We start from the raw sequence: 24,297 nt of genomic DNA on the forward strand, positions 1-24,297 counted from the left end.
AAATTTCAAGATGGTTTTGATATCCATTTCTCTCATTATTATGAATGTAAAACAGTGTAGTTGTGAATTCTTTGCATTTCTTCTTTTAAAAACTGTTTTTTGTTCATATCCTTTGATCATTTATCTCTATGGAATTTGTTATATGTGTTTTTGTGTGTATTAATTATTTATATTATCTTGATGCCAACCCCCATCAGAAAATCTGATACAAAAATATTTCCCACTATACAATCACTTCTCTTTTAGACTAAATGTCACTTGTCTCCTTTTGACAGCCCAAGACTACTTAGTATTAATGCTATCTGAAACTTGAATTAAGAAAATTAAGCTTAGCACCTCTCTTTAAAAGAAGGGAAACTTACTAGTAAAGAATAACTTCATGAGTACAACTAGCAATTTTCGAGGGAAGTTATATGCAAGAAGAAGATTTGGAAATATGATAAGGAACCTTCATGTCAACTGTATGAAGAAAAATAAAGGAACTTACCTGCCCAGGATCGGAATGTTGCTACTATTCCCATTTTACTAGCTAGAAACCGTGCTTCTCGGTCTTCTCTATTAAGAAACAGAATATTAAGGCATCAAATTAATGAAAATGATAAAGTTTAAGTCTTTGGAATAATAGACAAAGAATATATTTTGGTGGTGATCCAGATGTGATTTAATTGGTCTCCTTTGCAGGTTCATTTTCCATGTTGTACTTCCTATATGTATAGTACTCAGGACTTTAGGGGTCTCCTCTCTTCTTTTTCTATAAATGATCTTATTAGCTTCCATTATGAATCAGATATCAATATACAAACTATCATCTGATGCCAAAATCTACAAGTCAAACTTTCACATCTCTTTCCTGAGCCTCATTTACACAACACCAACTGCCTGCTTGTCTCATAGGCATCTCTAACTCAACAAATACAAACTCATCCCTTCCTCTTCATTTCCCTATTCCTATTGAGGGTACTACAATTCTTCTGGTCACCCAGGTTCTTTACTTAGGGGATATCCTCAAAATTTTCCAATTTCACTCCTTTTTATCTAATCCACTGGCAAGTTGTGTTGATACTACTTTCTCAACATCTCTTGCATGTAGTTTTTCTTTCCCCACACAACCATCCTTGTTCCTCAACTTCCCTTACCCCTCATCTAAAATTCAGTAGCTTCTTAGTAATAAGTCTTTCAATATACAGATTTTCCCCATTCCATCCTTATTCTAGAATGCTTTCACCTCCCTTCTCCCATTTGAACCCAATGACTCCATTCAAGGATCAACTCAAGTGCTACTTGCTCCAAAAAATTTATTTCCCTCGTTGTCAATGCATCTCCACCCCCGTCAGTGCTTATTTTGTATATATTCTGCATTTAATTTGTGGCTGTATTGTATCTCCCTAGTAATATGCAAATGCCCTGATGGTGGCAACAATTTCACTTTTGTATGTCTGTTTCATGCACCTGCTCAACAGCTCTCATCTTTGAAGAGTTGCCCAGGACACTGAAAGGTTACGAGACTTACCACGGTCACACAAGTCACTGGGTGACTGTCACTTTCTGCATAAGGCCTTTGTTGGTCCCTTGCCCCTTTTCTACAAGGTGACTTCACATATGCTTTGTATTGTTTTTGTACATCCCGATATACGTGCATGTTGTCTCCCTTGACAGAATGTAAGCTCCTGAAGGCAAGGGCTATTTAATTTTGTCTTTGTATTTCAATGCACATGACAGGTGAGTGATAAGTGCCTGCTGATTAAGGAAAGTACTTACAACTCAAGTTTTCCTGACTTGGAATAGGCAACATGTTCACAAATAAATGCATAATATATACAAAATAAACAATGACAAGGATAGGAATTCACAGACAATTGGTAAAATAAGGTGATTTCTTTTTTAACAAGTACCACTTAATTGAGCCTTGGAGTGAACCTTCAAGTGAGATGAAAAAGCATTCTAGCATCAGGGTGGAACAAGTAGGGAGAGACTGTATATTAGGAAGCTACAGAATCCTAGATGAGGGTTGATGACTTACTATCTCATAATGCATCTCTAACTACAAACCTAGATAGCTATATATGCTATCTATGTTCAGTTTGAATTTATACAGAAAGAGATCACTAATCCCTTTCTATCATTTTCTGAAAGTCAACTTCAATTGGCACTAATTTCTTCACATAAATTCTTTAAGTTAGTACTTGCAGTTTTTCAAATTTGCTCTTAACTTAAGCATTTATTCTCTTAGAGCAATCTCTATTTGCTTTTCCAACCCTGGCATTTCTTTTTCATTTACCACCAATCCTTTAATTTTTAGGATGAGTAATAAAAAATCAAATATTTTAAGGTCATCCCCATCCTACTCTGCACATTCATCAATAAAAAACTGAAACTTATAGAAACTTAAAACATATAATTCCTAAAGCTTATTTGAATTAAATCTTAATAAAAAGTTCATGTTAAGATTTTTATTTAAAAATTGTTTTTCAATCAAGCAAAATTATGCACATAGACTCTTTCTTATCTCTCCTTTTTCAGAAGAATCCAGATGAATGTTGAGACTATGAACTTTGAAAATTAAAACAAAAATGTAACATACTATAAATCTTCAACTATTAGGAAACATCTAGCACTTACTTAAGCTGTCCTTCTGCTGTGTCTGGATTATGCCTGTAGTGAAAATCTGTATACGGTGCTAAGATTCTCTAAAAATAAAGAATATTCCTTGTTATTACTACATTCTCTTTACAATAAACAGAATTTATTTTCACTTCAAATTTCGTTCCAATAATGTTTAAATACTAAAGCTAGAGAATTAAGTAAAAACACCACTGCTAAACAAAGAGTAATTCTGTGAGAAAACATTTCTTTTTTTTAATGTTTTTTAAAAAAGGATTTTTTAATGTTTTTTAAAAAAGGATTTTTTTAATCAAGCAAAAACATAAAGAGAGAAAAATTCAAAATAGGCTGAACAAAGAAAACCCTAAAAAAAATGAATATAAATGTCAATTGAGCTTTTGCCTCTAAGGATTGAAAATATAGCTTCTACAGAAAGAAAAAGAGATAAATTTTTTGGATAAAAGGTTGAATGTGCCAGTAACTGATTTATTAGGATTATAAGTCTATTGATTTAGAGCTAGAAGAGACATTCAGGGTCATCTAGTCCAATGACTTTATTTTGCAGACAGGAAAACTGAGGTCCAATAAAGTGACTCAACCCAGGTCATATAGATGAATAAAAATAGCAGAGCCAGGTTTTGAACCTAGGTTCTCTCTCATTTAGATAACAGTACTCTTTCTACTTAGCACACTGATAATATAAGGAAAGAGTTGAGTTTTTTAAATGCTAGGTGTCATCTATGTATTGGAGTAAATAATTCTGACTTTAGCAAGGATAGGAAATAGGAACTCCTATCAACTGATTTTTATTTCCACCCCCCCCACCTCCCCCCCACAACCCTCCCACTCTGAGGGGCAATGAATTTACTACTTCTCTCACAATTACAATTCTTGTCTACTTCAGATTCAATGGATCTCATTAAAGACTCCACCCCCAAACCCCTACCCCCCACCCCCAGGGTATAGGCACATATGTCCACAGAGGTCAAACTCAGTGAACTTGGCAATAGTAACTTGTGACCTGACTGTGTGCAATTAAAGAGCTTATTACCTCTCCAATTTCAAAATCAACACTTTTTCCAAATAAGATTAGGAAAAATATTCACCCATAAAACACAGATTTTACTTTATACCCATAGGATTCCCTCAAACAATGAAATTTACTCTTGAGAATGCTATAATTCAGTGGGTCAAGTAATGGGTTGGAGTAGGTGGGCTTGGGCTCAAAATATTGGCTCTGCTACTTCCTACACAGGGAGATACTGGGCAAGGTCTCTGTTTCTCTATTTGCAAAATAAAGAGGGTAAATAATATGACCAACAATGTTCTTTCCAGATCTAAATCCATGATCTTATGATCTTATTAATTCATAATATAGGTTAATTTCAATTTCATAAACTCAAAGATCAAAATACTCAAAGACATTCAATAACAGAGTATCAGGTTAAATCAAGAATATTCTCATACATAAATCTTGGAGACAGGGATCATCAATGGTTATTAGAAAAATTACTGACATTGCTATTTTATCACCCTCCATAAATCACTCTTTAATTGTACCTCCAATTTAAAGAAAAGAATTTAGGATATAGTAAATGACAAAAATGTGTATATACACAAATTACTATCATAAGCTTATTTTTTCTCACCTTTGCTTTAATTTTAGACCCCTGAACTTATCTCTCCTTAGGATTCTGAGTGTAGCATACCAGACATGGAAGTATGGTTGATATATTAAATACTTGATCAGAGCAGTTAATGATCAATGTATAGGCAGTACTAAGGGCAAGAGAATTCCTGGGCCTAAGCCACAAAAGCTTTGCCCTTATACCTTGTCAAACCTCATTCCTCTGAAGAGAGCATGTCAGGTGTATCCCCACCTACTCTGATCTTGTCATTATCTATGCTACCAATGAGAATCAACTATGTTTTGTTACGTATTCATTGATCCTGGCAATCCTCAATAAAGCCTGGGGTGAAGGCGTGATTCCTCCTCTTCTTGTTCCTGCAACCTAGAAGTTCTCACTACTGTCTTTCTCTTTATCTTTCCTAAGGCCTCTCTTGGCCACGTGTTTCCTATCTCAGAATCCTTACTTCCATGTGTCTGCAAAGTTCTCACATTTTCCTTTAATTCTTCTTCCAAGGAAAATGTCATAGGGATTCACGCCTGCCCTATCAAATATAGGACTTGTCTGTGTTCCTTCATTCTTCACCCATCTTCTCAGACTCCTTGCTCCTTCTTGAGCCCCAACCCACAAAGGAAAATTTTTTTTTATAACAGCCGCAGGCCGGCAGGTTATAATTGGCACCCCAGATGGGACCTGAACCCTGAGTCAGTTCTCAACATAATTAACCTCACTGTTAAAGGTAATAATGTAAAACATGAATTACAGATTAAAAAATATATTGATTTAGCTGAATATCTTCTTAGTTTGCCCTACTGAATGTATGAATGAGATTAGTTAGTCCTTCAAAAATAGAGCGATGGCAATCTTCAGAACAACACAAGTTAAATGATCATAAATTCTTAATAAGTGAAGAGCAAATAAATAAAGTTTAACTGTACAATAAAAAATATTGTTAACTTACATATAATTTATATTGTGCTATGAGAATTTTTAAATTAAGAACTTAAATATATAAAACTGAAAAAAGAAAAAATGTCTACCTCTAATTCTACATCGGCTCGCACATACTGTCGGGTCTTTGGATGATTTAGGAGGTGCAAAACTGTAGTAATAAGGGCCTCATTTATTCGGCTTAATTGGCAATCAATCACATTTTTTAAGATGGTACTTAATCCACCTCGAAGAGCCACCACCTCTGGATTCTGAAGTGCTGAAGACAAAGAAATAAAACCTTTAAGTAAAAGAAAAAATTGCCCTAGGAAAAACCTTTCTAAATATGAAAATTAACAAAAAGAATTATAATTATACTGAGTGTGTGGCAAAATGGCTAATTTAAAAACAAAAGACCTTCTAAAGATGACACTCAAATTTAAAGATATGTGAAACTTTTAAAATTAAAATTTGATTCTCATCAATATTAAAATTTATATTCATATGATAGAGCCAATACTTTTAGATAAAAATAACAAGTATTTTCTTTCTATACATGATCTAAGGTTTAATAAATCATTATATATGCGGTATGACTATAAAGTAATGCTATTAATTTAACATACCATAGATCTCATAAATCAAAGAGTTTTGTCCCCTTCAAAGTAATTACCTTGGAAGGCTACACATTTATCCCAATGCTGGAGGCCACTGCTCAAAGCATTTTTAACTCCTCTTTTGGAAATGTCTTCAGAGCCTTTGTCACATTCTTTTATATATTTTCATTGGTGACAAAATTTCATCCTTTTAAGGTGGATTTGATTTTTGAAAACAGCCAAGAGTCACTTGGAACCAAGTCTAGTAAATAAGGTTAAGCTGAGTATGTTGGGGGTGGAAATACAGGGCACATTTTTCCCCCACAGAAAACTCACTTTAAGTCATATATATAGTTACTCCTTGTATATTACAAAGAATTTCTGAAAACTTTCAGCATCTCTAAATGAAACTTTTAATGAATAATTTTCTGGAATACATTCTATATAAACAATGCTTTATAACACCTGTCCCAAGAACTTTCCAATATGTTGTTATGTTTGTGCTAGCCTACATTGTATTAGCTCTTTCGTCTTCTTGTATTAGGATATATATAGGTCAGGAAAGAGCTCTCAAAAAGGAGAAAGTTTACTTGCCTCTAGTTCTAAAAACTTATCTTAAGTGAGCAAGCTTCAGCAATCCTTAGTTATCAATATGATTTTTTAACAGATAAAGGAAAAAAAAACTGATGTACAAGAAGAGCATTAAACTGGACCTAAAGGAATATTATAAAAGATTCAACTGACAAAGGATCATAGGACAACGGATCTAAGGGCTTGGAGAGACCACTGAGTCTGCCCAATACCCTCTTTTTATAGTTGGGGAAATTGAGACCCAAGAAGGTTTGAACTTAGCTCCTGAACCAGTGTTCTTTCTATTATACTTCATAGCTTCCTAAGGCATTCACCAGAAGGGATATCATATAAGTAAATACTAAATAATATCATTTAGCATTTGTATTTTACATTGTAGCTTTCAAAGCAATTTCACATGCTTTACCTCATTTTATCCATACAAGAACTCTATACTGAAGGTAGGACAGTATAATTTGCCATTTTAAAGGATGAAGAAATTTGGTCTGAGAGGTTATAACTTGCCCAAGATAATACAAGATAGTTTAATAAAGTAACCCAACCTAAAATCTAGGTACCTTGGTCTTTTGTCCGAGACCATACTGCCTCTTAAGAAATGATCAATTTCTTAAGCAAAGGAAGTTTTGCTATTTTGCAAAGGAATATTTTGAATTTTATTTCTGAAAACTGTTTCTATGGGTTGAGCATCAAACTTTCCTTATATTGATTAGAAAAGGTCATGCATATTATCAACCCCTTCTTTCTTGAAATATTAAGAGTAACAAGTGATTTGCTTAAAAAAAAAAAAGATACCCCCCCCAAAAAATGCAGCTAAGGTTTTATAGGAGATCACTTGTTACTGAAATACAAATAATAGGGCAAATATTTTCATATATGAGCCTAAGAACGCATGTTCATCTACTCTTGAAAGTGAGTAGAATAAGTATTTTCATATAATATATATGATTCTATGATTTAGCAGCATAGGACACCATATGGAAAGGCTATACTTATGGGAATAAGTAAGTGTAAAAAACTAAAGCCTTCACTTGTTATCTATAGTATGTTGATAGTCTTGGATCACAGAAAAAAATGGCAATTTCCACAGTAGATTTTCTGAGTCATACTAGAAAGATATTTGATCAGGAATTACTAAAATGAGTTTTGTTCAGCTTTCCTTAAAAGATAAAAGTTTGTCAAATCTTGCAGTCTGCTATCTTCCAAACTGAATGGAACAATTATCACAGAAAATTTCCTTGTTTCCTGATGTATGGATCTGTTTTTCTACTGAAATTTAACTCTTTAGCTATCATTTTCACAGTTTAATCCTTGGTATGAATGAGCCTTTTCTTGGGCTTTCCTCCTCCCTCCCATTAGTTCTATGAATTAATCGAGGACCAAAATAGGCATTATTAGCAATATCTTAACTATCGACTTTGAACAGTTTGGATGAGTGGAGAACTCTTGATCATTTTCTTATTTATTCCAGTTAGCTTTTTTTTTTAAACCCTTATCTTCCGTCTTGGAATCAATGCTGTGTATTGGTTCCAAGGCAGAAGAGTGGTAAGGGCTAGGCAATGGGGGTAAGTGACTTGCCTAGGGTCACACAGCTGGGAAGTGTCTGAGGCCAGATTTGAACCTAGGAATTCCCTTCTCTAGACCTGGCTCTCAATCCACTGAGCTACACAGCTGCCCCCTCCAGTTAGCTTTTTTTTAAAAATATCAAATGGCTTAGTTTTAATTTCACACAGAAATTTTACATCAACTCTTTGTTCTAAATAATTGTCACTCATTTTTATGTTGACCACCACTTGGTAGCTCAAAACCAATGGAGTTTTCAAGTACTACTTCAAGATCAAACTAAGTACTTTCAATGATAATTCCTTTTTTGCTTCCACTAGTAATATCATAAACCATCCTCATTACTTTATGATCACTCTTCATAAAGCAATGCAAAGCACTAGCAATTTTTCCCATTTCTTTCAATCTTACTTTTGTAAGAATCATTATTTTCTGTTTTCTATTTTACCAATTTACAGGTATATTAAGCATTATAAGTTTATTCTTTTAACTTAGGGGCCAATGAGGTTTCTAGCATCAGACTACAAGTAAACAGAATGTATTTAATATTGAAACTACATACAGAATTTAGATACATTTCAGGAAGAGTATTTGATTTGGTGAAGAATGACTACTCTATTGTGTGTGTGTGTGTGTGTGTGTGTGTGTGTGTGTACTCTTTTATTACAATGACATGACTAATGCTTTTTTAAGTGACTAAGAAATATAAAACATTTATAAAAGCATTACTTTTTTTTGATAGATCATTCTTACCTAGTTCACAGATAATGGCAATACATGCCCGAACCATTCGATCTCTTTCCTGAAGGCCATCATTTCCAACAGCTATCAATGAGTTGGCAACAGAGCTGGGGAACAGGGAAGCATTCACAGTGATCATCTGTAACAATGGAGGAGAGAGAAAAAAGTCAGAAATGGAGCTGATTCCTTCATTATTAATATATTTTAAGATTTAAATAATAACATCTTCCATTCATAGTACAATACTTCAAAGATGCATGTTAAGAATATACTTCTGTGCTGGTCTGTCTCAAACATGGACTTTTAAAAGGACAAAAAACAATAAACCAGTAAATGTTTTAACAATGTAAAACTGAACAAAATTTTTTCCTTACAGAAACTGTTTAAATTCTTCATTTCAAATCCTGTTTCTTTGTATCAACAGGAATTTCCTGGCCTAGCATTACATTAAGTTGGAGGAGGTGTCCACTAATTGGAGAATGGCTGAACAACTTGTATCTGATGGTGATAGAATACTATTGTGCTCAAAGGAATAATGAACTGGAGGGATTCCATGTGAACTGGAACAACCTCCAGGAATTGATGCAGAGTGAAAGGAGCAGAACCAGGAGAATGTTGTACACAGAGACTGATACACTGTGGTACAATCAAACATAATGGACTTCTCTATGAATAGCAATGAATGATCCAGGACAATTCTGAAGGACTTGTGAGACAGAACACTATCTACATTCAGAGGAAGATCTGTGGGAGTAGAAACACAAAAGAAAAACAACTGCTTGATCACATGGGTCACTGGGGATATGATTGGAGTTATAATATGGAAATAGGTCTTGATCAATGACAAATGTAAAACCCAGTAGAATTGTGTGTCAGCTATGGGAGGGGGCTAGGGGGAGGGGAGGAAAAGAACATGATTTTTGTAATCCTGGAAAAATACTCTAAATTAATCAATTAAATAAAATTAAAAAAAAAAAGATTGAGATGTTATTTATAGAACTTCAGGATACTCTCCTTCCTTTCTAAATGAATTTTAAGGTCTGGATTTTAGTCTGGCTGTCCTCCACTCTTTTTTTTTTTTTAACCCTTACCTCATGCCTTAGAACCAATATTGGTTCTAAGGCAAAAGAGCAGAAAGGGCTAGGCAACGGGGGTTAAGTGATTTTCCCATGATCACACAGCTAGGAAGTATCTGAAGTCATATTTGAACCCAGGGCCTCCCATCTCTGAGCCTGGCTCTCAAACAACTGAGACACCCAGCTGCTCCCGCCTCCCCATTCTTGCTAGGGGATGTCATACCCTGTCCTCCCATTTTCCCAACTTACACATTTCCCATGACCTTTCCCTCCACTGCAATTCAACTATATAGAGAGAGTCACACCCTTGATCTTGTCATTACCTACAAGTATTCCTTTTCTGTGTTCATGAATTCTTATACTACTTTATTACATGATCTTTTCCCACTACAGGAAACTTTTTGTGGTAGGAAACTCAAAAAAAAAAAATTAATAAAGTGAAAAAAGTTTGCTTTGGTCTGCATTCAGACTCTATCACTTCTTTCTATAGAAGGAGATGGTATTTTTTTTTTAACACAAGACCTTTGGGTATTGTTTTAGAACCATTGCATTACTGAGAATAGCTAACTTATTCCCAGTTGTTCATCTTACAATACAGCATATTATTTCTTATAGCACAAGAGTATTCCATTACAATAATATTGCTTACTCAGTCATTCGCAAATTTGTGAGTATCCCCCTCATTTTCCAATTCTTTGTCACAACAAAAAGAGCTACTTTAAATATTTTGTAAAAATAGGTTCTTTTCATTTTTGTTTTTTATCTCTTTGGGATACAAATCTAGTAATGGTATCACTGGGTCAAAGGGCAATTGTACTATTTTATAACTCTGGGCACAGATCCAAATTGCTCTCCAGAATGGCTGAATCAATTCACACCTCTTCCAACAGTGCATTAGTGTCTCGATTTCCCTCCAACCCCTCTAAGTTTTGTCATTTTCCTTTTCTGTCATAATAGCCAATCTGATAGTTGTGGGGTAGCACCTCGGAGGTGTTTTAATTTGCATTTCTCTAAGAGGGATTTAGAGTATTTTTTCACTTAACCTTTCTAATTACTTAATTTGAGAGCTGCCTGTTCACATCCTTTGGTCATTTATCAATTGGGGAATGACTTGTATTCTTATATACATCTGACTCATTTCTCTATGTATTTGAAAAATGAAGTCTATATATTAGAAACACTTATACATTTTTCCTATTATGATTACTATGCATTATTCTCCATAAAATATCCTGACCCTCATTTATCCTTTTCTCTTTCATTCATTCTTTCCATCCTCAAAAATGTTTCACTTGACTACCACATCTCCCAATTTGCCTTTTTTATATAAGCCTCCCCCAATCTTATCTTCTCCCCTTTCCCCTCCTACCTTCCTATAGGATAAGAGAGCTTTCTTTCAACTGATTATGTATGTTCTTCCCTCAATCTAATTGAGGCAATTCTGATGAAAGTAAGTTTCCCTTGCTCCCCTCCTCCATCTTCCCCCCCCACTATAAAAGTTCTTTGATACCTCTTTTATATAAGACAATTGACCCTATTCTATTTCTCCCTTCCCCCCTCTTCCAATGGATTCCTCGTTCTCACCACTTAATTCTATTTTTTTTTTAAATAACATACCATCATTTTCAACTCACACCCTTATTCTCTCTGTCCATGTATATTCCTTCTAAATGCCTGAATAATGAAAAAGTTCTTGGGAGTAATAAGAATCATCTTCCCATGTAGGGATGTGAACAGTTACTTTATTGAATGTCTTTTGATTTCTCTTTCCTGTTTACCTTTTTATACTTTCATGAGTCTTGTATTTAGATGTCAAATTTTTCATTCAGCTCTGGTCTTTTCATCCAACGACATTTGAAAGTCCTCTATTTTGCTGAATGTCCAATTTTCCCCTGTAGAATTATGCTCAGTATTTCTGGGTATCATTCTATGTTTCCCTCTATCTTAGACCCCTAATCTTCCTCTTTATCTTTGCCAGTAATTCCAATCCTTCTACTCTCACAGTTCTTTTCCAGGTCTTCATCCCTAAACTTGCTATACTCTCCTCCTTTCTCTAGCTTCATACCTTGGCCAACCAGTTCAACTATAACATTTTCTAAGAGTCCCCTTTACCCTTGACCCTGTCTCCTTAACCCCCATTGCTAATCTTGCCCTAACAAGTTCCAACCTTTAAATACTCCCATCATGTTCAGCCTTTGCATCTTTTCACAAATTAAAGGAAGCTGGAGAAAGTCACACTGTTTCTGCCTAGATCCACTACAAATTTATGTCATATAATCTCAACTGGGCCCACCATTCATGAACAACTCTTCTTAACAATCATGGCTGTTCCATATTCCACAGCTCAAAACTATCTTGAGAATTTTTCACCATGCCCCCATAGTGGGGACCTTTTCTGATTCCTTCCCCCCCCATCTATTGTTCAGCTTTCTTTTCATTTTGCGTTTCTCCATTAGATTGTAAGCTCCTTGAGGGCAAGGGCTGTCTTTTCTTTTTTCTTATTTTTAATCTCCATTTAGCACAGTACCTGGCACAAGGGAAGGTCTATCTGACCAACTCACTGCTGATTCCTTGCCTGATTGTTATTAACATGCCTATGATCCTTACAAAAAACTTTAGCTGACCCTTCAATTTGTTCCCAAACTTTTTTCCCAAATTTTTAAATCTAGTTTTCTCTTTCACCACTTCTCTTCCTTTGAGGTTCATGCTATTCATGTTATCTACCTCCCAATCAAAATCCTGAATGTTATTCACAGACCCCAATGTAATTCCCTTTCCTCAATGAGTTTGATAACTTACTTAAAATTATTCTCTCCTTCATGACTCCTATTCTCATACCAGAGGTCTTCAACATACTGTCTCTCTCTCTCAAATACCTTAATCCCACTCAGTTCCTTAACCTACTCATCATGACAGTTATATCCTCCCTCTTGCTATCACCCACAAATACACTATTTCCAGGGTTAGGAATTCTGAAATTCCCTTGTGGACCATAACATAGTGTCTTTTCACCTCTCCCTCTGCCTTCCCTTACATAATAACACTACTCTTCATCCACACTGTGACCTCTAAACCCATAACCTCTTAATTATCTTTCTCATGCCACCTCTCCAGCATAAGTCAACTATCTCCTCTTCCCCCATCTTGATTTCTTGGTGAAACAATTCTTCCACATTGACCTCTCTTAAATCCTTAGCCCCCTTAACATATTGTCAATTGCAGCCAAACAAGTCTCAGCTTTGGATCATTACCAACATTTCTAACCTCTACACATGCTTCTGAATGAACATGGAGAAAAATATGACATGGTACACTAGAAATTTATGTTATCAACTGAGCCCTCACTACTGCCAGGTAATCCTACTATAACTCCCTTATTAACTTAGTAACCCACTCTCCACAGTGGCTTTTCCAAATCTTTTTATCCCTTCTTAAAGTTCTTATTACCCCACCCCTCCCCCAGCCCACAACACACATACCTTTTCTAAGTTGAGAGTCTTTTGTCTCATATTTTACAGGGTTTTTTTCCCCTGTTTGCCATGAACTCCCTCTTCTTCCTCTCCTTTCACTCATATACCTTCTGCTATTCTTTCCTACACTAATTTCACATGATACAGTGACCTTACTCCTTACCAACGTTAAACCCTATGTTCTAATCCCCTTGTTCAAGTGACTCAATTCCACTTTTACTGCCTCGAGGTCCTCAGACTTCCAACCATATCATGCTACTCTGTTGAAACTCTTCTCTACAAGGTAAGACCTCCTAAATGCTAAATCCAGTAACACTTCTTCAGGTGATTTGACATGTTGACTTTCTCTTACTCTTAGATACTCTCTCTTCCCCAGGCTTTTAGAACAATACTCTTATGCTACCTGTCTGAAAATGCAGTTCTTTTTGCTGCTCCTTCAAAACTCTCACATGAACTCTTTCACTTTTCTCTACATATTCTCTCCTTTAATGATCTCATATGTGCCAATATAGATAGCTCTAGGCCCTTGTATCTCTTTTCAATTCTAGCCCATATCAATCAATTGCTTTTGGACAGGATCGCCTGTTCTCTAGATATCTCACTCTCAGTATTGTCTCTCTGCTCTCTATAATCCTGAACCTACTATAGATTAATTCAAATGCAAGTGCCCTTTACCCTAAGATCTTTGCTCCCCATCTAATTAGTCTTCTTGATCAAAAATTCTCAACCTTGGCTCACCGCCACCATCTACATTATCTGCTCTTGCTTGTGTAAACAAAGGTATCCCAAACTCAACATGTTCAAAATGGAAATCATATCTTTCCCCGCCTAAATTCATCTATCCCTTCCTTCCAAAACTTTCTCTTAGTGTCAAGGACACTTTATCCATGGCTGTAACCTTAGTATCATCCTTGATTTTTCCTTCTATCTTAACAACCACAAATTCATCTCCTGTTACAGCCTTATAACCGACCTCTCTGCTTTCAGACTCTCCTCTCTTCAATGCATTCTAAACAGAGCTGCAAACATAATCTTCCTTAGGCACAAATCTGATTATATTTTATTTAGTTCCAAAATTTTCAATAGTTTCCTACTGCTTCTTATTCACTTTTCCAAAGCAGCAAATACAATTTTTATGCTATCATAAATATATAATGATTTGGTCAGAATTCGAAGAGAGGGTAGGGAAGGGGGGGGGGGGGGGGAGGTAAGAGCACTGTAATCCCATCAATGTACGAAGGTATTAGTGAGGAAACTCCATCAAATTCTAGTACCAGAGAAAACTGTTTCAATGAAGTGTCAGGAACTAAAAATGCAACAAAAGTTAGCATACCTTTCTGACTAATCGAAGTGCTTGCGTCCTCTCTACCTCGTTGCTCTGTTGTATGTCAATGCACCTAATGCAAGATAATAATTAATAAGTAAAATTCCTGTGCTATAACATTTTCTTTTTATATACAAGATAGTTCTACAATAAGATAACTGATCATTATCAAATACAATGTCAATATGGTATTTACTAAAAAAGAAAAAGATATTTTTCATTAAAGAGCTTTAGAAATCTAAGGAATATTTTGAAAATGTTTGAGCTCATATTTATCTCTAGTGAAAAATACTTCTATTGAAATACATGATACTTATATTGCAATCTCTATTTTCTTCTAAAGAATTAAAGACAAGCATTATTGTCTATAATTCATAGAACCAACGAATCATAGGCATGTAAACTGAAATTACTGTCCAATGAAATCGGCTATGTGTTAAAAACTTCTCTATCCTGGCTCAACTTTCAGTCAACTGAATACCACCTCTCAGATATTCTATAGAACAACAACAACAACAAAAAATGTTCCTATCTCTGAAGCCGTTTACTTTGGAATATTAGTGTGAACTAAGTTAATAGAAAGGAGTGCATAAATTCTGGTCATTACAAATGCCAAGTCCTATATGAGGCAAATGGTAGTTTTAATTTGTTATATTTATCTTAATATAATTTGGAAAATCTTACTTTAAAAAACTGTCTGCTAATCCCAATTTCACCTAAACCATTTTTACACGTTTTAAAGCTTTTTATTTGAAAGAAAATGATTTTAATTCATGTGAAGACTAAAAAATTTAAATATTATAAAACTACACATATTAACATTCTTACATGATAGGCTACAAGTATATTTCAAATGCATGAGCATACATGTATAGCTTTCTATCATTTAAAATGAGCAATACATGAACTCTTAGAACCAAGATATAATTTCCTCTAAAAATATATGCTACATTTTAAAAAGTTTCTTTATGTACAATTTCTATTATTAAAGAGAGTATAAATTTAAAAAAGCAAATCTAGAAAAATTACCTAGCTATTAAATAATCCACTTTCAACTTTAGCACCTTCTGTAGAATACTTGAGTCTCGGATGAGATACCGAAGGGCTCGTAATCCTGCTGCTCGTACTTCTTTTGCTTCATTCAATAAAGCTAATCGCAAACTGATGAAAATATACACATACACAAAAATTAACATTTTAATCTATATTCAGAATATTTAATATATCATAGAAATATTGAAAAGATTAATACCTTTAAATCCTCAGATCTAAGTGAGAAAGCACTGATAATTTAGTGATATTCTGAATTAACTTTTATTTCTAATCATCTAGAAAAGAAATTTTCATACTGAAGTTGTATAACCTTAAACCTACTTCAGCTAGCCATGCCAAGTATAATAATCATATTTCAAGTAAGAATAAGTAAGAGCCTTCAAATTTCTTAAAATAAATTAAAAATATCTAATCTCAAAAGCCCAAGTATGTTATAAATATTAGATACTGGCTTTTATATATAACCACAAAATATTACTATATTTTTATACATCATAATATACAAAATAAGATTAATTTTTACAACTATTTCTAATTAATTATTATATTACCAGTACTTTTTAAAATGCATAATTTTAAATGCCTATTTATAATTCTAGAAAGACTTCAAACTTACCATATTATAATATGTTCATAATTAAAACCTAGCTTTTCTTCACTGTGGCCAATATTACAAAGAAGCTGCCAAGAAAAAAAAATCCATTAAAGAGTAGGTCACATTTATGTATTATTTTAATTTTTACACTATATTTTCCTCTAAACAACCCAGTAGGATACATAGCATAAACATCTCCATTTCAAAGATGATTAAGTTGAGGCTCAGGGAAATTAAGTCACTTTGTAAGATACATACAACTATTTGTAGCAGAGCTATTTGAACCCAGGTCTTCTGACTATAATTCTGTTGGTCTTTCACCTCTGTCTGAATACACTACACTACACACATTACATTACACACTACATACCACCACTTCCCACCACTACCACCACCACCACCAAAACATACAAAATAAAAATAAGTGTTATCTCTCTATATTCAGGATAAATAAATAAAACATGGTAAATGTTATTTAGTTTAAATACTTTAAAACTTTTAGCTTTTGAATGAGTTCCATCTTAATAGTTTAGAGAAGCAATATATTTTAACTGTCATTTTTCCTTTATAAAATTTTGGGGAAATATTGACTTTACAAAGGAACCCTAATGTTCCCATAACTGTAACAACATTCTGGTGGGGAAAATCTAAGTTTTAAAATTTTAACTGACTTTTAGAGTTCTATTAAATAAAAATGTTACACACCTACTACATATAAGACACTGATAAAGAAAAGACACAAAAGTCTCTGCCTTCAAAGAACTTACATTTTAATAATGATTATCTTATGTGAGCACAGAAATTTCTTGAACTATTTCTAGTATCTTAATGTAACGATTTAAGAATGAAAAATTCATTCTTTCAATTGACATTAAATACATTCAATAAGGCATTATACACCATAATCTGGTCAACTCAATTATTTCTCCATGAGTTCATGAATAGCATTAATAATAGATAATTCAATAAAGGGCATGACTACAACAACCTATAGAAAACAGAAAATGGTTGAATCATTAATTGTCATTAACAAAGCTATAGAGATTTACAAACTTACTAACACGGATTTGAAGACCTATTATTTGGGGAGTACTGGGTTCAGAGTAGAAAAGTCCTGGTCCCTTCATGATAATGAAGAATCAAATATAATGTTATAAAATACAATACTGCTTGTGCTATCTGAACAAATAAATAAATAAAAATTCAAACAATGCTAACTTGGTAGGGGGTGATGGGAGTTTTTCTTGACATAAAAATTCAGCTGAACTGATAGTTATGACAAGACATGTTACCCTACATCAGAGAAGACCTCTTGAAATCACATTTTCATCATAACAAACCTTTACAATTATTCTCTATCTTTATAGGTAAGATGTAGAGATCAAGCAACACTCCCCACCCAAAAAAGGGTGAAATTATATCTGGGGAACCATAATGCAGTTACATCAGTTAATAGTAATGAATAAGTAAATAAACTGCCCCCCACCTTTTTTAAAACCTTTATAGAATGTGAAAGATCCTGGCTAACTAGAAATTATATGACTAGTTTTCAAAGACTAAGAACATAATAAATCACAAATAACATCAAATATATTCAGGTGGATTTTAATCTTCAATAATTCAGAACCACAGGGTGGTAAATATGATCAATTTTCCTTGCATTGGACCAAGTTAAAATTTTCTGTTCATATATTTTTATCATTATTTACGCTATAGTAACTACAGTTATTCACACCATATAAACTACAGCTTAATGTCATTCTGTTATCTCATAAACTAAAGATGAAAATCAGGCTAAGGAGCTGTCTACAATAACTGAAGTACTATGCTTCTCCAATCTCTTACCCCCTTCACATGAATAAAAATGCTAGGTTTTAAAACTATTTTAATACTGCATGATTGATAATAAGGAAGATTTCAATCTTTTATAGTGCTTAAAAAAATCGTCAAAATCTAGAAATAAACTAAAAAAAGTCTATGCATCTCTAGAGCACCATGTGCCATACATAGATAATTGACATGATTTTCCCCCCACCTTAAATTTGCAAACTTAATAGGAAACTATTGAATTTGGAAGCATACATTCCAAACTAAACACATTCACAAAACATTAACCATCTATAGTAGCTTTGGTGACCAAGCTTGGTAATAATTATGTATTAGAATTATTTAAAATGTTTCTGGTACAAAGTATCAAAATTTTAATACAAAGAAAAGCTGAATGTAGATGCTTTAAAAAAAATCAAGGGATCAGATCTTATGCTTCATTATCTCCCCCTCCATTACAACTGATTATTTAAAAAAACAATTTAGGGGAGAAGTCATAGCAAATATTCCTCTCAAAGATATATTGGCATTGTAAAATCACTTTAAATCTCTTTAAATACCTTTCAAATCTGTCCAAATGTATGTCTTAAGATAAGCCATCCTTTTTTTAATATGCATTGAATCCAAAGCTTTTTGTGTGCTCAAATGATTGTTAAACATGAGCTGACTTAATCACTGAATATACATTAAATAAACATTTGTGTCAGAGAGCCTTCCAATAATATTATAGCTAATCAACCCAAAGACCAAACTAGCTAATAGCTAATTTAAATGTTTCTCAAATGTATTGCTAAATATCAGAGATACTTAAGTACTTTAAATAGTTCATTTATAAGAAGCAAGGCATAAACAGTGGCAGCCCTATTCCCAAGGAAGATGCATCGAGCCAATTGTTTCACCTGGTTCTTTCTTAAAATAACAAAGCAAAAAAAAAAAACCAAGAAAAAAAAATCTCAAGCTAAAAAAAATAATCATTTTTACTCTGACTTCTACAATTTCAAAATCCTTCATTCCTCTTAATTATATAGTTGGGATAGAAGAAAGGAAGTGGAGGTAGGGGAAACAGGAACATATAGATTTTGAACTCTTCAAGCTCTAGCTAAATGTTTTCACTTTTCCCACATGTTGCACTAAATCTTCTTGCACCTGGCTTTAGACTCTCCTAGTGTAAAGTAAAAATTATCCTGAATTGCAGGACTTGAGTCAAAAGACTAAGGGCTATAGAGCAATAGGTACATGTAACTAATAAACTATTTCGCTGTCAGAATCTAATCGAATTAAGAGCCTGTAGTTTTAAGGAAATTAACATTGTTAAATGAAACTAACTTTGGTCAAAGCACTACTTTACTACCCAACCTTCTGAGATGACCAAATTCCAAGATCAGTACTTATACTCTTTTTAAAATGACACTAAGTTGATTAAGCAACTACATCAATAAATTCTTATACAAAAAAAGGTTAAAAAATGTTTAATGTTGAAAGGATTATTTAATATGACTCTGTGTAACAGTAACTTTATATCCATTATGTTGTCTGAAGGAAAAAAAGCCTCTAACCAGTCTACCACTTTAAGAGCAAACCCTCCCCCTTTAGAGTGAGCTTCTCTGACTTCTTGACCAGTTAGGACCACCGTAGTCAATTTGATTACTTCCCCACTCCTCTACAGTCTAGCAGTTGCCTCAAGATTCATTAGGTTGAAATCTTAGCTGGCTCAGCCAAAACTGTAAGGATTAATTAAGAACAGACACTGGTGTTACTTTGAGGATGGTAAATGATGGTCTAGAGGAGCTTGTTGTGGAGAAAGTGAGGTGCTAAATGGTAGAATGGAGTGGCTCCTAATCTCTCACTCACTCCTCTTGGGTAGCACTGCCAAAGGATGCAACTCAGGTAATTAGGGTTCCCCTGCTATGAAAGGGTGATGGGAAGATGAAGAAAAGTCTCCCCTATCAGGTGATTTAAGGGGGATCCCCAAATTCCCTTGCATGAGATGGTCAAAAGATAAGCCTCCCCTGAGTCCTCTAATTCAGCAGAGGAGGAGACTTGTTCTGCACTCAGTTATGGATGATCTATAGCCATAACGATATGCTTTCCCTTAGCTCTTTGAATAAGCCACTTGAAATATATCTGACTTCGATTTATATTATTTAATAGACAAGAAATATAAGGAAAGATGGGGAGTTGGGTTGTGGAAATCAGAGTCTCTAATTCCTAATCCCAGAGGTTCATGGCTCTGGCAGCTGTCAAGCAAAACCAGAGTTTCTCCTCCCCTTCCCACTATTTTTCACTCCTAATATAATACTATTAGGGCCAAGGAATAATCAGAGCAGGTGCAAAAGGTTAAGGGGAGGAAGTTAGGCTCTGGGGCTAAGAGTCCAAGACCTTCTCAAGTCTGAAGAGACTTGACACACTGGTTAGATGTTCTCAGAAGTACAATGTTGCTGAAATACTTTGTAGTCCTAGGGTTAGTCACAAGGTAAATCCTCGATTGGCTCTTGACAAGATCTCGAGCAAGGAAAATGCTTCCTGACACTTGAAGATCCCCACTCAAAAAGTCCTGAATTCTTCTTGGAGCTCCCCTAAGTCCATTCTTCTTTCTCAGCATCCTCTGCTACCCAACAGTCTTTGCTGTCAATCATCTCTTCTTTCAATGTTCCATCTTTCCCTTTGTAACCTGCCCTTACAATTCGTACCACCAACAAATCAGACTGGAGAAAATCCCAAGTGTCTTACCTTAGTAAAGTTGTTCAGATGACCCAGCTTTCTCATATTTGATACTCCTTGCAATTTCGCCACATTTTGGAGAATCTCCCTCAAGTTATCATAAGGCTCTACACAAAAGAAGAGAAAATTAAAAATAATTTTCCTAGTCACAAAACAGAGAATCTACATAATAAACCAATTTAGAAACATTATTTTTCAAGGTCTAAGAAAAGGGTAGGGGTGGAGGGGAAACTACATAATACACATCTTAACATATGAAGAAGAGTTATAGGATTTAAATGGGGAAGTGCCCTATAACCATAATTATGCTATTATGATATTTCTATCATAATACAGTCAAAATTATGAGAGGCAATGTGACTAGAAAGAGAAGATTTGGCTTTAAAGGACTTCTCTGCCAAAATACTAACTGTGACCCTTGAGCATGTCATTCAACCACTCCATTCCCTAATTCAGACTTGAACTGGTAGAAAATACTCATCTAGGAGGTCTCTAAACAAATGAAATCACAAGTTCTGCTTCTATTACACCCTTAATTTTGACTGTATGTAAATGAAATCCAAAGATGAAAGGCAGTTGCCATTACACTGAACAGGTTCTCCTTAGAGGCAGAAAAAGAATCTATCATATGCCAAAAGGTATTTAAGAAACCACATAATTTCTTGGTAAGTTTGGTTATTCTGTACTTATTTACAGGGTGATCAATTTGCAGGCTACAGTAATAATCTAGAAGAGAGATGATGAGGGCTTATAGCAGGGTGGTAGCAATGTAGTTTAAGAGAACAGGGCATATACAAGAAATGCAAGTAAAATCAACAGAATTTAGCAACTGGATACTGTGAGGTAGGGATATGAGAGAAAGTGAGGAGGAATCTGGAATTAAATGTTATAAGCCTAGGTTACTGGAATCATGTTGACACTGTCAACAGTAATAGAGAAGGTATAATTGAGCTAGTAAAGAACAGAAAAGAATGACAGTTTGAGTCTAAACTAGGACCCATAAAATGTAAAGACAAGTAAAGGTCTCCAACACACTGGTTAGATCTCCCCATGTAAAGATGTGGACAAAAACTGCACAAGGACTACCAATTGAGTTACAATATGCCAATGTAGTAGTTCAACACATTAATAAGATCCTACATTCACTAAATAATAAACTACAAGTAAAAAATTTAAATGGTTACTTTGAAGACTGTTGGAACTCGAAGGAACTAAAGGGGGAAGAAAGGATGAGCTATAATATGAATTTATATAGCACCTATCATGTGCCAGGCACTATATTAAGTACTTTAACAAATATTACAAATATCATTTGATCCTCACAATAACCCTGTGGGGTAGCTGCTGACATTATTATAATCATTTTACAGTGAGGAAACTGAAGCAAGCAAGATATTAAAGTGTCTTGCCCAGGGTCACATAGGCCAAATTTGAACTCAGATCTTTCTTAACTCCAGGTCCAGCTTCTATCCAATGCACCAACCAACCAAGCTACCTGGATATTAACCTAGCTAGGTAAGTTTCTACCTCACCTAAAAAACTCCAGGATAACTGTTTAGAGGCAGATCTAAAATTTCCAAAACAGTTTTACAGAAACAATATCCTTTAAATCAAACACTTAAAATGCCATGTTGACAAACTGGTAAAATGAACAGTGAACAGAACATCTATTAGGGAGAAAATGACCACTTTTGCGTGTACTACACATTTCCATCTATAGTTCTGCTTGGTCTGAAATCTAAGGAATAAGATGCCTCAGGATAAGTAACCCCTAGTGCCACATATGCACACAAACACCCCACCTGCTTTCTACTTTGATTTCTGTCTCCTCCCCCCACAACCTCTCTCTCTCTCTCTCTCTCTCTCTCTCTCTCTCTCTCTCTCTCTCTCTCTCACACACACACACACACACACACACACACACACACACACACACACACACACCCTCTACTTGCTTTCCATTTTTCCCTTGTGGTGTTATCATTCCCATTAGATTTTAGGTTGCTAGAAAGCAGGAAGTATAGTGCCTAGTACAAAGTAGGTACTTAAAAAGTGAATTGAATCCCACTCCAGATTTCCCACAAGAATAAAAGTCTAAGGGACATTTTTGATCTTCTGAATTCTATTTTTATTATTAATATTTCCCCAATTTAGGATTCCAAATTGCTCCCTATACTTTCGTGTTTTAGTTAGAAAGAATGTTATATTTGGTTTCAATTTGTATTTGCACAGTTTCAAATCCCCGAATGTGTTACATATTACTGACCTTGGGCTAGTTATTTCCTCATCTATAAAAAATAAAGAGATGGGAGAGGGGAGGGGAAGCTAGGTGGCTCAGTGGACAGAGAATGAAGCCTTCAAATCTGACCACAGACATTTCTGAAATGTTTGATCCTAGATATTCTCGTTGCCACCCTTTTCTGCCTTAGAATCAATACAGTATTGATTCTAAGATGGGAGGGGAGGAGAGAAGACAGAAAAGAGCCAAAAGAAGCACAATGGAGAGTGTATTGACCTTAGAATTATGAGCATCAGATTCACATCTTGACACAGATAATAGTGAAGTCTCTGAGTATAGTCACTCAACTTTTATAAGTCTTGTTTACCAATCTCTAAAATGGGCACAATAAAAGCACATTTGAAGGATTGGTAAATAAATAACTTCAAGTTATCTGCTAATTTTAAATTATAGCCTATAATATCAAAGTTGTCTATGATCACATCAACATTTATTTTAACTGGAAATTCCTGCTGATGTCCCTAAAGACTATTTTATTCACTATTTTACCTCTTCTGGGGGGTGGGGGTGCAGGGAAAGAGAAAGAGAGCAACGTAGTAGCTGCTTACTACCATGTACAAAATTTGACTTTGTTAATTTTAATTCTCTTATTTACATTCCCTCAGATTTCTCTATTGTCATTAAGTCAGCATATATTCAACTGAGAGCCTGCTTTTTTTTTTTACATTTATTCTGAGACCTGTTTTTCAATCATTCAGGATAATCTATGTTTGTGTTTTTAAAAAACTATTACCTTTACAATCAAACCCTTACCTACCATTCTTAGAATCAATACAGTGTATTGATTCCAAAGCAGAAGGGTGATAAGAGCTAGGTTAATAAATAACTTGCCCAAAGTCACACAGCTAAGAGGTGTCTGAGGCCAAATTTGAACCCAGGACCTCCAGACTCCAGGCCAGATTCTCAATTTACTGAGTCATCTAGCTACCCACAGGACAATCTATGTTTTTAGAAGTTGTATTGATGTTTTCCAGATTGTACCACCCACTGCAATACTGTGAGCCCTTTATTTAAAAAAAAAAAAAATTCATCAGACCCAATTGATAGACTAACCAAATCTGACTGTGTATCTCCCTATTACCTACTCTACCACTCCAAAGGACAGACGAACATTTATCTCTTCTTCAGAGCCAAGACTGATCATTATAATTACATAGCATTCAGATTCATCTTATTATGCTTTTTGTTTACCCTATTATTAACACTGTACACATTATTTTTCTAATTTTGTTCACACTCTATGCCAATTCATAGTCTTCCTATATTACTCTAAATTCTTCATTTT

The 24,297-nt window shown here is 34.5% G+C and overlaps 1 protein-coding gene across 4 annotated transcripts in view; it reads right to left on the reverse strand.

Moving 5' to 3' along the window:
* The window catches only part of RICTOR (RPTOR independent companion of MTOR complex 2), a 156,634-nt gene that overhangs the window by 57,524 nt on the left and 74,813 nt on the right, over positions 1-24,297 (reverse strand). For all 4 annotated transcript variants that reach the window (XM_056824564.1, XM_007487429.3, XM_056824563.1 and 1 more), the window contains exons 3-10: positions 20,723-20,820; positions 16,187-16,251; positions 15,547-15,678; positions 14,527-14,590; positions 8,660-8,786; positions 5,270-5,439; positions 2,620-2,687; positions 488-555 (exon numbers count right to left, since the gene is read on the reverse strand). In XM_056824564.1, the coding sequence (XP_056680542.1) occupies positions 488-555; positions 2,620-2,687; positions 5,270-5,439; positions 8,660-8,786; positions 14,527-14,590; positions 15,547-15,678; positions 16,187-16,251; positions 20,723-20,820 (792 nt within the window). The remainder of the gene's footprint in view (positions 1-487; positions 556-2,619; positions 2,688-5,269; positions 5,440-8,659; positions 8,787-14,526; positions 14,591-15,546; positions 15,679-16,186; positions 16,252-20,722; positions 20,821-24,297) is intronic.

Source organism: Monodelphis domestica, chromosome 3 (genome assembly GCF_027887165.1).
Source record: "Monodelphis domestica isolate mMonDom1 chromosome 3, mMonDom1.pri, whole genome shotgun sequence".
NCBI classification, from domain to species: Eukaryota; Metazoa; Chordata; class Mammalia; order Didelphimorphia; family Didelphidae; genus Monodelphis; species Monodelphis domestica.